At 37.3% G+C, this 11,943-nt stretch overlaps 2 protein-coding genes across 2 annotated transcripts; one reads left to right on the top strand and one right to left on the bottom strand.

Annotated features, from left to right (window-relative positions):
- Nucleotides 1-480: 480 nt before the first annotated feature.
- LOC311182151 (olfactory receptor 10D3-like) lies at nt 481-1,413 on the bottom strand (the record flags this gene model as incomplete). Its single annotated transcript, XM_084250749.1, has 1 exon — nt 481-1,413. One exon carries the CDS (start codon nt 1,411-1,413, stop codon nt 481-483), a length of 933 nt encoding a protein of 310 aa, XP_084106875.1.
- An 8,237-nt stretch (nt 1,414-9,650) lies between these two features.
- On the top strand, nt 9,651-10,586 carry OR10G4 (olfactory receptor family 10 subfamily G member 4; the record flags this gene model as incomplete). The annotated part of the gene is made up of 1 exon (XM_084250725.1): nt 9,651-10,586. One exon carries the CDS (start codon nt 9,651-9,653, stop codon nt 10,584-10,586), a length of 936 nt encoding a protein of 311 aa, XP_084106851.1.
- Nucleotides 10,587-11,943: the final 1,357 nt, after the last annotated feature.

Here is an 11,943-nt window from a genome sequence, read left to right as displayed (position 1 = left end):
AGAAGGACCGAAGTACACTGCTGAGGGGAGCAGCGGGTGGCAGGAGAGGTCTGTGCGCCATGTGGGACCCTCCTCTAGTGGCCGGGGAGCAGCCGGGGATCGAACCAGCACCGTAGAGGCCGCGGGCAGCTTCGCAACCCAGCGCTCAACCGCTGCACCACCGGGGAGGCCCAAGACCTTGTAGCTTTAAGATAATTAATCAAAACAGGGCTCCAACATGTACCTACTGTAAAGAAGAAAAAAAGCTGCATTGTTTTGGCAAGCTGAAAAAGGAAATCCTGGCTCAATCTGAAAAGGTTCCTTGAAGAAGTAAGGTAGTGGCTTAGCCCACCCATGCCCTACCACTTGACTGTTAGGATTCCCAAGAAGAGCCTGATGAGTAACCTCACCCAGCTCACTATTTGGCAACAATACTATTGTAAGAGTAGTGTATCTGAAGCAACTCCCCAAAGAATCTCAGGGAGGAATCACCACTATACCTTATACCCCAGAAATGTGGGCAACCTGAATGAACACTTTCTTCAGAGCCAATTTCACATGCTTGTTTCTCAACGTGTAAATCAAAGGGTTAAGAGAAGGTGTGACAATATTATTCAACACCTGAATGACAGAGTCGAGCCAGGGGCTGGAAGCAGGCCTGAGATAGATGAGCATCACAGGTCCATAAAACAAGAGGATGGAAATCAGGTGAGCACTACAAGTCGAAAAGGCACGACGCCTGCCTTCGGAAGAGCTGATTTTCAATATGGAAAGGACGATGCGACCATAGGAAGTAAGAATTAGGAAAAAGCAAGTGAGAGTCACCACATCCACGTTGGTGAAGCTCACCATCTGAGCTAGAGTGGTGTCTGCACAGGCCAGGGGCAGCACCACCGGGATATCACAGAAGAAATTGTCCACCTCGTTGGGGCCACAGTAGGGTAACTTAAAGACAAGAAATGTGAGGATACTTCCGTGTAGACAGCCACCCAGCCAAGTGCCCAAAGTCAAACCTGTACACACCCTGTAGTTCATGATGACTGTGTATCTCAGTGGGTGACAAATAGCCACAAAACGGTCATAGGCCATCACAGTGTAGAGGAAACACTCGGTTCCTCCCAGGACATGGTAAAAGAAGAGCTGGGAGGCACAGCCATGGTAGGAGATGGTCCGGCTTTGCCCCATTAAGTAGAGCATCATTTTGGGGGAACTCACTGAAGGGAAAAATATGTCAAATACTGACAGGTTTCCCAGAAAGAAATACATGGGAGTATGCAGGTTGGAGGAAACCAGAACAGTGAGGAAGATGAGCAAGTTCCCCAGCAAGGTGAAGAGGTAAAAGGTGAAAAACAGGACAAAGAGCATGTTCTCCAACCCTTCGGTATTTGGAATTCCCAACAGGATGAACTCCGTCACGGAAGTGTAGTTCTGCATGTTTATGCACTAGGTGGTCCTGGAAAAGTAAAGCAATCATCAGGACATAACAGCACAAATGACTGAGAAAATACCTTCCTAATTTCTATCCAAGGCAAAGGCTGCAAAGAGAAGAAAGCCAAGAAGGAAAAGGAGACCCATGATAAATCTGGCTTGGCAGCCAAGGAAGGGGTCACACTGGACCATACTTTTTCATATGTTAAATTAGCTAGCAGAACAGTTTACCTTTACAGTTATCAAATATCTTACAATGCTCAAAAAATTCTTATTATCCATTTTTTGTAGCTTTTCCCAATCTGGTTTATCACTGCACACACTGGAATATTTTAGAACCAGTATCTCCAATGGAAAATTTATCATCACCTTCTAAAACACAAACAGTAATGTAAATCAATGTTACCACAATAAAAAAGAAAAGAAAAACAAACAGCAGACAAAAAGAAAGGGAAAGAAAAGAAAATTCATTATTAGGTGATAACCTCATATTAATATTAGCCAAGTCATAATTAAACGTTAAAGAGGCCAACTACCTAAATATACATACAGAAAAAAGTAAACTTAAGCAGAAATTATGTTCACTTATCTATTTATTTTTACATTCACAACACTGTTTCCATTCTTCAGCATTCTTGTTCGAGGAAAAATGTATATAATGCATGTTTATAACCTGCTTTCACACATATAGAAGTTGGGTTAAGTCTAGAAGAAAGCATTGCATAGGTAATATAAACAACTATTGTATCTCACTAGAACTGTAACTCTCCATAGCTAGCCTTTGTTTCTATACTATAGATGCCACAAAAACAAATGACACAATATTTGTGTTTTATTGTAAATCATAGATAACACTAAGAAAAGTGAATTCTATTTTCTGATGGCCCAATTTCTCCTTATATTTACTTGTATCTGTTTTATGTTAACACTAGATATGTGGTTATTGGATATAACTGATTTTGCCTTTCCCTGCAATCAAAATTTGTTTATGGGTGATAATCTCATGAACCTATTCATACTAATTTATAAATTATCTTTCTGTTATTATTTCCATCTTAACAGGGGTAAATATTTATGCCATGGCGAAAAATCTCTATAAGTAGAATTTCTGGCATAAATTAAAAGGGGAGGAAGAAGGAGCTCTTCAGATCATTCTTGATCATTCTATATGACCAAGCTCTACATAAAGCTGGTTCTGCTCAAAATGTTTGATTAGATTATGATCCTCATAAAGATATAGACAGAAAGACAAAAAAAAAGATTCCTTCCCACCCCACAATGCAATTTATATGTTATTTGGGCCATGATAATTTAATCTCACATTAATATTCTATCTACCTGCTAAAAATATAAAGAAGAATAAAACAAAGTACTATTCCTCGAAGAGCTTATTCTAGATTTACATAAAACTGGTTTCTAACACAGACCCTGAGTACCAGGTAACAACTGCTGGGTCTTATGCAACTTATTTAGGCTCTCTGAGCCTCATGTCCCACAAAAGAAAAATGGATAACAATATCACCTGTCTCCTAGGGTTCTTTGTGTATATTGAAGAAGATAATGGCCATAAATGGCTTTTACACAGTGTTTGGCACTTATAGTAAATGTTCAGCAAAGTTAATGTAACAAGTAACCCTCATGCATGTACGACTAAGATAAGGATGACAATATAATAACAACAAAAGCATTGCAGATATGAGTAAAATATTAGAAATTAACTTGAAAAAGAATCTGGAAATATTAAAAAAGCAGAGAAAACAAATACAGTTCAGTGAACTTTGACAAAAAAGCAAAGGCAATACAATGGAGAAAACATGATCTCTTCAATAAGTAGTGCTGGAACAAGACATTCATAAGGAAATAACTGAATTTAGATAGACCTTAATTAATCCTTTCACAAAAATTAACCTCAAATGATCACAGACCTAGATATAAAATGCAAAACTATTAAATTACTAGAATATAAAAGAAGAAAACCTAGATGACATTGGGTATGTTGATGACTTTTAGATATAATATCAAAGCATAGTCCATGGAATAATTAACTGATAAGTCAAACTTTATTAAAAGTTTTTACCATGTCTGCTTTGTGAAAGACATTGTTAAGAGAACACAAAGAAATGCTACAGAGAATGGGAAAATATTTGTAAAAGTCTCATCTGATAAAAGACTGTTATACAAAATATACCAAGATCTCTCAAAACTCAGTAAGATGCAACTGGGCATGTTCAGGGTAATGTGGTGATAGACAAAACTCAATAAGAAGAAAACAAACATCCAATTAAAATTGCAACCAAAGGTGCTAAAAGACACCAAAGAAGATATACAAGTGGCAAATAAGCCTATGCAAAGATGTTCCATATCACGTCATCAGGTAAATACAAATTAAAACATGCACACTTATCTCCAAGACTTCTCCCCTTCAATTCTTTCTCAGTGATGCATCTCTGAGCTCAACAACATATGAGATTTTCTTAAGTTCTATGATTCTCATTCAGTTGAGTGAGCAAGGGAAATGGAGAGTAGAAACAGCATAGAGGGAGAGAAAAGGAAGGAGAGCAGTACCAGTAGAACAAAAATTAAATAGACATTGTCAGCTAATGGAAAACACATCGAACATAGGCAGAGAAATTTTTCTAAAATATCTAGATAACAATATGTTCCTAAAGCCAAAATTCTAATTTACTTAAGATGTCAGAGCATAAAGGCAAATTTTTACACCTTCTGTTCTTGAATCCAAGGCACATAGATTCAACACTCAGTCTTGCTATGTCACCTGGTCCTGAAATTCTGGATTTATAGTATTTTCAAACTGGGGAGTTTCTTTTGAAACAACATCCCCAGTGGCCCAATCCCCACACTTAAGAAACATGAATCTGCAAAGGGAGCAATTAGAATCTTCTGCTCTTCCTTCATATTCCATTCCCATATCTTGTCATTTCAAAATATTTTATACATTCATTACAAAATCTGCATTGCAACTTGGTAAAATATTTGGTAAACATTAATAAAAGCAAGAAAATACTGTATATCTTCTACCTTAACATTACCAATGTTAACAATATTTCAGTGTTTTCTTCCCAAATTGCTCTATTATGTGGTCATGGTATATTATTAGCTAGTTATAATCATATCATATATGTACTTTTGCACCTTTTCCTTTATAATTTTATCAAAAATATTTTCCATATCATTACTCAATCTTCTAAAATATAAAGTTAATGATAGCATCTATTCCACTGAGTAGATATGCCTACATTATTCAACCATCTTCATTTTTCTGAATAAGTTTTAAGTTTTCCTAATATTTCCCAGAATAAATATATATCATAGGTAGACAACAGATATATTATAGCTAGGCAGCTATATGTAATGCACTATGATGAATCTCTTAATTCATACAGTTTTTCCATATTTGATATTTTATCAGAGATAGATTCACATAGAAATACTAAAAAATGGGACCTCCTTAGTGGTGCAAGGGGTTAAGACGCAGCACTCTGAAGGCATCAGCAGCCACTGCAACAGAAATTTGATTCCTGGCCAGGCAGGTGACCCACATGGCACAGTAGACCTCTCCTGCCTAGCCTGGTGTTCCCCTCAGCAGTGGATTTCAGTCAATTTGCCTGTTGTGTTCCCCACTCTGTCTCTGGTGAATCCTCTCACCCCACACACACACCTCTGGCCTGTACCCCAGTTCTTGTATGCATAAATAAATAAATAAATCTTTTTTTAAAGAAATACTATAAAGTTATGAATATTATGGGTTTTTAAGATTATTTACTTTGTTAGCAGCAGTACTTATGAGGGCATGTTTAACCAGCATTTTGTGTTAATATATTTAAAATTTTTAAAAGCTCTGTAATAAGCAATGACAATGAACTATTTTTTAATATTTTTTGGTTACTCCTAGTGCTAAATATGCTTCCAAATTATCTTGTTTTAGTGACACTAAAATGATGTGGTATTGATGTAGTGATAGACAAATAAACAAATGGAATGGGAGAGAGGTTATAAAAACACTACTCCTAGGGTCTCCCCTGGTGGCGCAGGCAGTTTAGCACTGTGCTGTGAAGCTGTCTGCAGCCTCTGCAGTCCCCGTTCAATCCTGGCTGGCCGGCGAGGGTCCCAGATGGCGCGGCAGACCTCTCCTGTCTTGCCCACTGCTCCCCTCAGCAGTGTATTTCGTCAGTCTGCCTGTTCTGTTCCCCACTCTGTCTTTGGTGAGTCCTCTCACCCTCCCGCACTTCTGGCCTGTACCCCGGTTCTTATATAAATAAATAAATAAATCTTAAAAAAAAGAACACTACTCCTGAATAATGGATGATTTGATTAAAGTCAAAGGCATCAGGGGAACCTTTTTTCAATAATTTTGCTTGGACAAATGGAGCAATAAGGGAAAAAACCTCTTTCCATAAGCTATACAAAATCAATCCAGGTTTAATATAAACTCAAATTTGTAAAGCTAATAATATAACTTTTACAAATTAAATTGGGGGAACTAATAATCATAAGGGAAACATTGATAGTTTTGCTTATTTATAATTGACACTAATATTATGAGTAAAAAAGAAACACACACAAAAAGTAAAAAGTCAGAGGCATTATTTATAGCAAGTATAACTACTAAAGACTCATATTCAAAATATGCAAAGAAGTCCTAAAATACATATGGTATGTAGAACCACAAGCAGTCCAATAATACTCAAAATCAAGAGAAAACTTAGTCAACAGAAATAACAGATATGATGAGATTAAGAAAGAAAATGGAGCCTCCTGGGTGGCACAGATGGTTGAGCACCGCACTATGAAGCTGTCCCTAGCCTCTGCAGCGCGGGTTCAATCCCAGCCGGTCAGGGAGAAACCCACATGGTGCAGTAGACCTCTCCTGTCTCACCCGCCTGCTTCCCTCAGCAGTGTATTTCATTAGTCTGCCTGTTCTGTTCCCTGCTCTGTCTCTGGTGAATCCCCTCACCCTCCCGCACATCTGGCCTGTACCCTGGTTCTTGTATAAATAAATAAATCTTTAAAAGAAAAAAGAAACAAAATGTTTAAAACTGCTATTGTAATGTGTCAATAATACTCAATGATTTGAAGGAAAAATTAATGTAATGAAGAGGTAAATGAAGATATACAAGAAAGGTAATAGGACCTCTAAAGAAGAAAAATGTATAACTGAAATTAATATATACTATATATATTACATATGCAATATAATATATATATATATATATATATATATGTTTCTGGCACCACAGAAGGACGGGAAGAGATAGAAACAATATTTAAAGAAAAACAGATACAAATTCTCAACTTGATGACAAAGAAAGCCTCAAGACACAAGAATCTATGTTTCTTTAAACCCCAGTTTGGATAAACAAAGAAAACCACATAAGATACATTTTAATAAAATTGGTGAAAACCATGATAAAGACAAATATCTTAAAAAGCAGCCACATTTAAAAAATATTGGATACGAATAAAGATGAGAAAGAATGCACATTTATCATCAAAACTATGCAAGACAGAAGGAAATAGAATAGCATATTTAAAAGACTAAAATTAAAATGTCCACCTAGATTTCTATATATGCCAAAAAAAGCCTTGAAAAATAAAGGGAAAATAAAGATCTATTTAGGAAAACAAAAGTCAGCAGAATTTTATAAGCAGTAAACCTGGACTACATAAAGTGTTTCAAGTTCTTATAAAGATATTAATATTTTCTAAATATATTAATTGGATTTAAGTTGCAAATAATTCTTGAAGTATCTTCAAGATAGTATTTTGATTTCACATTGATTAAATATCCCTTATCCTTAATGGATAGATGATGTTTAAAAATTTGGTAATGTGATAGATTAACTGGGAAAAATATTAATTTTGGAGGCTTTACTTTCTCAAAATCCAACCTATGGAGAGTGTTCTACTGGCAATGTATTTATGAAGCAACATTTTTTTTTCATTTTCCAAATATCAACAGTACTTTGGGTTTCTACTCTGTCACACCAGGTTTCCTCCTTGTTTACATGACTAAGACACATTTATTCTAGAAGAAAGGCATATTGCACCTCTCCTCTCCTTAGTTATATTAAATCAAGCTTTAAAAAAATCAACTTTTACAAATATGTTCTAAGATTAGAGTGTAGACATTTCAAAGGCAGGAGTCTCTGAAAAGAAAAATATCTTTGAATCAGACAAGGTAGCTTCTATTCTCGGCTAGGGTGTCCCATAGTTGACCAACCGCAGAGGGAGGAAGTGTAATTAGTAAGATGTTTATCTAGGAGGAGAAATTCTCTGCTCCTCCCTGGAGCAAAAAAACCTCCAGAGCTCCTTTTCCTGAGTGGCCATAATCACCAGAAAGTGATTAAGATTCATCAGAGACTGGAACCGCCTGGGAGAATTGTCCCTTTGAGGATGAAAGCCAGTAGTTTCCATCTTTGAATTTGAAGAAGAAATCAGAGAAACAACAAAACAAAATACAACACAACTAAATCACTCTTGGAAACAGCAATTTTCAAGTCCAGAGTGTCATGGATATTTATTGGAAATTAATTTTTGACTAAATGAAATCCTTTGTGGAATGATAGTGCATGAAAAGCAAAACAAACTTAAACAAGGACATTTGGAAAAATTCCTCAGTATTTATTATACATGGAAATATTATCCTCATCCATAAGGACTCAAGGGCCAAGACAAGATCTCCTGAGATATCAAATCGATTTTAATCTCTATTATTTAAAAAGTTTGTTTCTACACTTTGTTCTTGTAGTTTCATCTATACAAGAAGCATCCTACTCATCAAAGACCGAGAGATTATTTAAATCTAGAATTTTATCCTGCCATTCAAAACCCAGTTGAGAAATTGGTAAGTAGCAAAAACTGGTAAAACTTCAGCATTTTTCCTTGTGGAAACTGGGAGCAGGAGGGGGGTAGTCAGGAGGGAGAGGGTTACAATGCATTATTGGTCAAAGTTTTGTTTTTTTTCTTTAACTTTGGCTTCTTTCCTCTTTGTATATATATTCACAGAGACATTCAGTTCATGCATAAAATCAGGAAATTAAAAAGTTACTGAGCTCCAAAATAATAGAACTCCTAGATACAATAAATTGATTTCATTTTACAAACTTTTTCTTTATTTTTAAAAGCGCATTTGTATCTGTTTTATAGTAAATATAAATATTCATCCCTAGAACTGAAGCCCCAGAGATAAAAGACAGTCCTCTTTATTATTTAAGAGTATCTAATTCTTCATGGGCATCTCAAGATACATTGTGAGATGACTTGATCACACGTTAGAAGAAGGATGATTGATGGCTTGGAGTCCCCGAGGAAGAAATAATAAAATATTTATAAGTAGACACATATATCAGATAAGAGGTTTTGAGGAAAGTGGCAGTAGTCTGACCATGGTTGCCCTGGTTTGGTGACAGATTTCACCAATGATCAGGTGAATGTGGTCCAGGGTAGAAGAGAGGGACCTGGCTCCCCACCATGCTAGACCACAGCTGGGGTCCAGCCTTGACACATCTGCTCCTGCCCAGAAAGTTCTAGGAAGGCAGTTTGCTTTCAGCTCAGTCATCAAGAATGAATATTTCTTTGGAGAAATTTGTATTCTTAGAAGAAATACTCTGATGATCAAAGAGACTGAATCTGTATGTTTGAAAGTGTGGTCTCTGTGTGTTTATGCTTCTGCATGTCTGTGTGTCTGTGTGTGAGAGAGAGAAGGGGGGAAAGTGGGAGGGAGAGAGAGGAAGAGGGAGAAAGGAGGAGGGAGGGAGGGAGGGAAGGAGACAGGGAGAGAGGGAAAGAGAGAGAAAGAGAGAGAGGGAAGGGGAGAGAGAGAGAGAGAGAGAGAGAGGGAGAGGGAAGGAGAGAGAGAGAGAGAGATGAATAAAGGCTTAATCAGGGGGAGCTTGCCAACTCTGACAAGGTGCTAGTTTGGGAATATCTTGTTAATTCTATAGGAAACATAAAATTTACCCTCTCTCCTATTTGGTTGATTTTGTATGAATTTACTCCTCTTGAATTCGGTTGATTTTTTCTATTTGATTGATTTTGGTACTGTTATAAGGAAACAGCCATTCCTCTTCAAAGTCCCAAGCTGAGCAAAAGTGCTATGTAAATTCACTCAGCTATTCTCCATCAGAGGTTATTCATTTGCCACATTTCATACGAAATAGTATCTTAATGGTATTGAATTCGCTTTCCTTCCTGTAAAGACAGAGTACCATGCATGGGAAGAAATGACAAACATGAGCCTGATAACCACGTTCATCCTCATTGGCCTTCCCCATGCACCGGCTCTGGACATGCCCCTCTTTGGAATCTTCTTGGTGATGTATGTACTCACTGTGGTAGGGAACCTCCTCATCCTGCTGGTGATCAAGCTGGACTCCCACCTCCACACCCCCATGTACTACTTCCTGGCCAACCTGTCCTTCATTGACATGTGGTTCTCCACAGTCACTGTGCCCAAAATGCTCATGACCTTGGTCTCCCCAGAAGGAGCAGCTCTCTCCTTCTACAGCTGCGTGGCCCAGCACTACTCCTTCCACTTCCTGGGCAGCACCGAGTGTTTCCTCTACACCGTCATGTCCTATGATCGCTACCTGGCCATCAGTTACCCACTCAGATATTCCACCTTGATGAGCGGGAGAACATGTGCCATGCTGGCCGCTGGCACGTGGCTTGTTGGCTCTCTGCATTCTGCTGTGCAGACCATCCTGACGTTCCGCCTGCCCTACTGTGGGCCCAACAAGATCCAGCACTACTTCTGTGACGCACCGCCCATCCTCAAACTGGCCTGTGCAGACACTTCCATCAATGACATGGTGATCTTTGTCAACATTGGGGTGGTGGCATCCAGCTGCTTCTTCCTCATAGTCCTGTCCTACGCGAACATCGTCTATGCCATCCTGAAGATCCGCACGTCCGATGGGCGCCGCAAAGCCTTTCAGACCTGTGCCTCCCACTGCATTGTGGTGCTTTGTTTCTTTGTTCCCTGTGTTTTTATTTACCTAAGACCTGGCTCCAGGGATACTGTGGATGGGATCGTGGCAGTGTTCTACACTGTGCTAACACCGCTGCTCAACCCTGTGGTGTACACCCTGCGGAACAAGGAGGTGAAGAAGGCTCTGCTCAAGCTGAGGAAGGAGTCTATGTTCACTCAGAGTAAATAATCAACAGAGGTCAGATATGAAAGTCATTTTAAAATGTATAATTAAATTAAACCACCCATGTGAGCACTATACTTTGAAGGAAACTTTCTATACTCAATCTTAATTTTTGAATGAAATTTTAATAAATTTTTCTGTTTTTCCTAATCTATGCTTATCCAAATGCTAGGTTCAGCAGTCATTTAATGGTAATAATCAAGAGGAATAAAAGTGGCTTGTTTATCTTTTTTATGTTCTATCAAGTGTGTCCTCAGAAAAGTAGTGTACTTCCATCCCCTACATAATTTTTTCCAGAATTGCTATGCAGTGTAATACTCATATTTTATTTTCTGCTATTTAAATCAAAGCATTACAGAAAGCTTTACCTTTCCATTTTTAAAACTTCAATTGAATATATTGAAAAGTCCACTTATAATATCGATAATCCATTATATTATATGGTATTCATATGATGAAATGCTTGTATTAGAAAATATTACGCTTTATTCACATTTATGAGCTAATGAAAAATGTTTGATTTTTTTTTTTTACTTTGACTTCCAAGATTTTTGAAAGTAAATATTTATCTACTTATGTACTATTTGTATTCAGTTGGTCACTTTGCTAATACCACTACTTAGATTATGCCCCTATATTTACACAGTTCCTGGTCTTTTATGCTAAATGCAAAGCTTCTATTTTTAGCAATCTTAAAATATTTTTGTAAGTAAACATGAAAAATAACAAATACACAAAAATAAGCAATAATCTTAAAGGTAAATATATACCTTCAAAAAATATTGAGAGTATCTCCCACTTTTAGAAACTGACCCTAGGAGATACTTCTTGTGTAATTATGCCATGTCTGTAATTCATATTTGTTTGACTTAAAGTATGAAATGAACCGTGGACATCATTGAGGGGTAGGGAGTTTGGGCCATGAATCTTACAAGCAATCATCCAAATACATGCATATATTGAAAATTTCCATTTTTCTCAAAATAAACACTTTGTTTAAATACCACAGGTATTCCTTTAATGTGGTAAATGTCAATATTGCCAGATTCTGAAAAGAGAAAACTGGAAGCAGCTGTTTGCACTGAAGAGCCCAAAGATACCCCAGACTTAAGCTGCCTTACAAATATGACTTAGCAAGACAGCCATCCCTTCATGCTACACAGTCATCTGTTACACTAAGTAAGCTGTGAGACTATCCAGGGAGAAAAATCATACTCTGAAAATGATATGAACTATGAAATAGTCAGCTGTATAAGAGCTTAATTATTGGTATTCTTTGCAATAAAATGGACAGATATAACCTATTCTATAAACCCAACTCATTTTGCAAAGAAGAAAACTAAAGACAAGTTGGACCAAAATT

The sequence above is a fragment of the Talpa europaea genome (genome assembly GCF_964194135.1).
Source record: "Talpa europaea genome assembly, chromosome: 12".
Taxonomy (NCBI): domain Eukaryota; kingdom Metazoa; phylum Chordata; class Mammalia; order Eulipotyphla; family Talpidae; genus Talpa; species Talpa europaea.
Note: the sequence above shows the minus strand (reverse complement) of the source record. Positions and strands in the feature narration are given on the sequence as shown.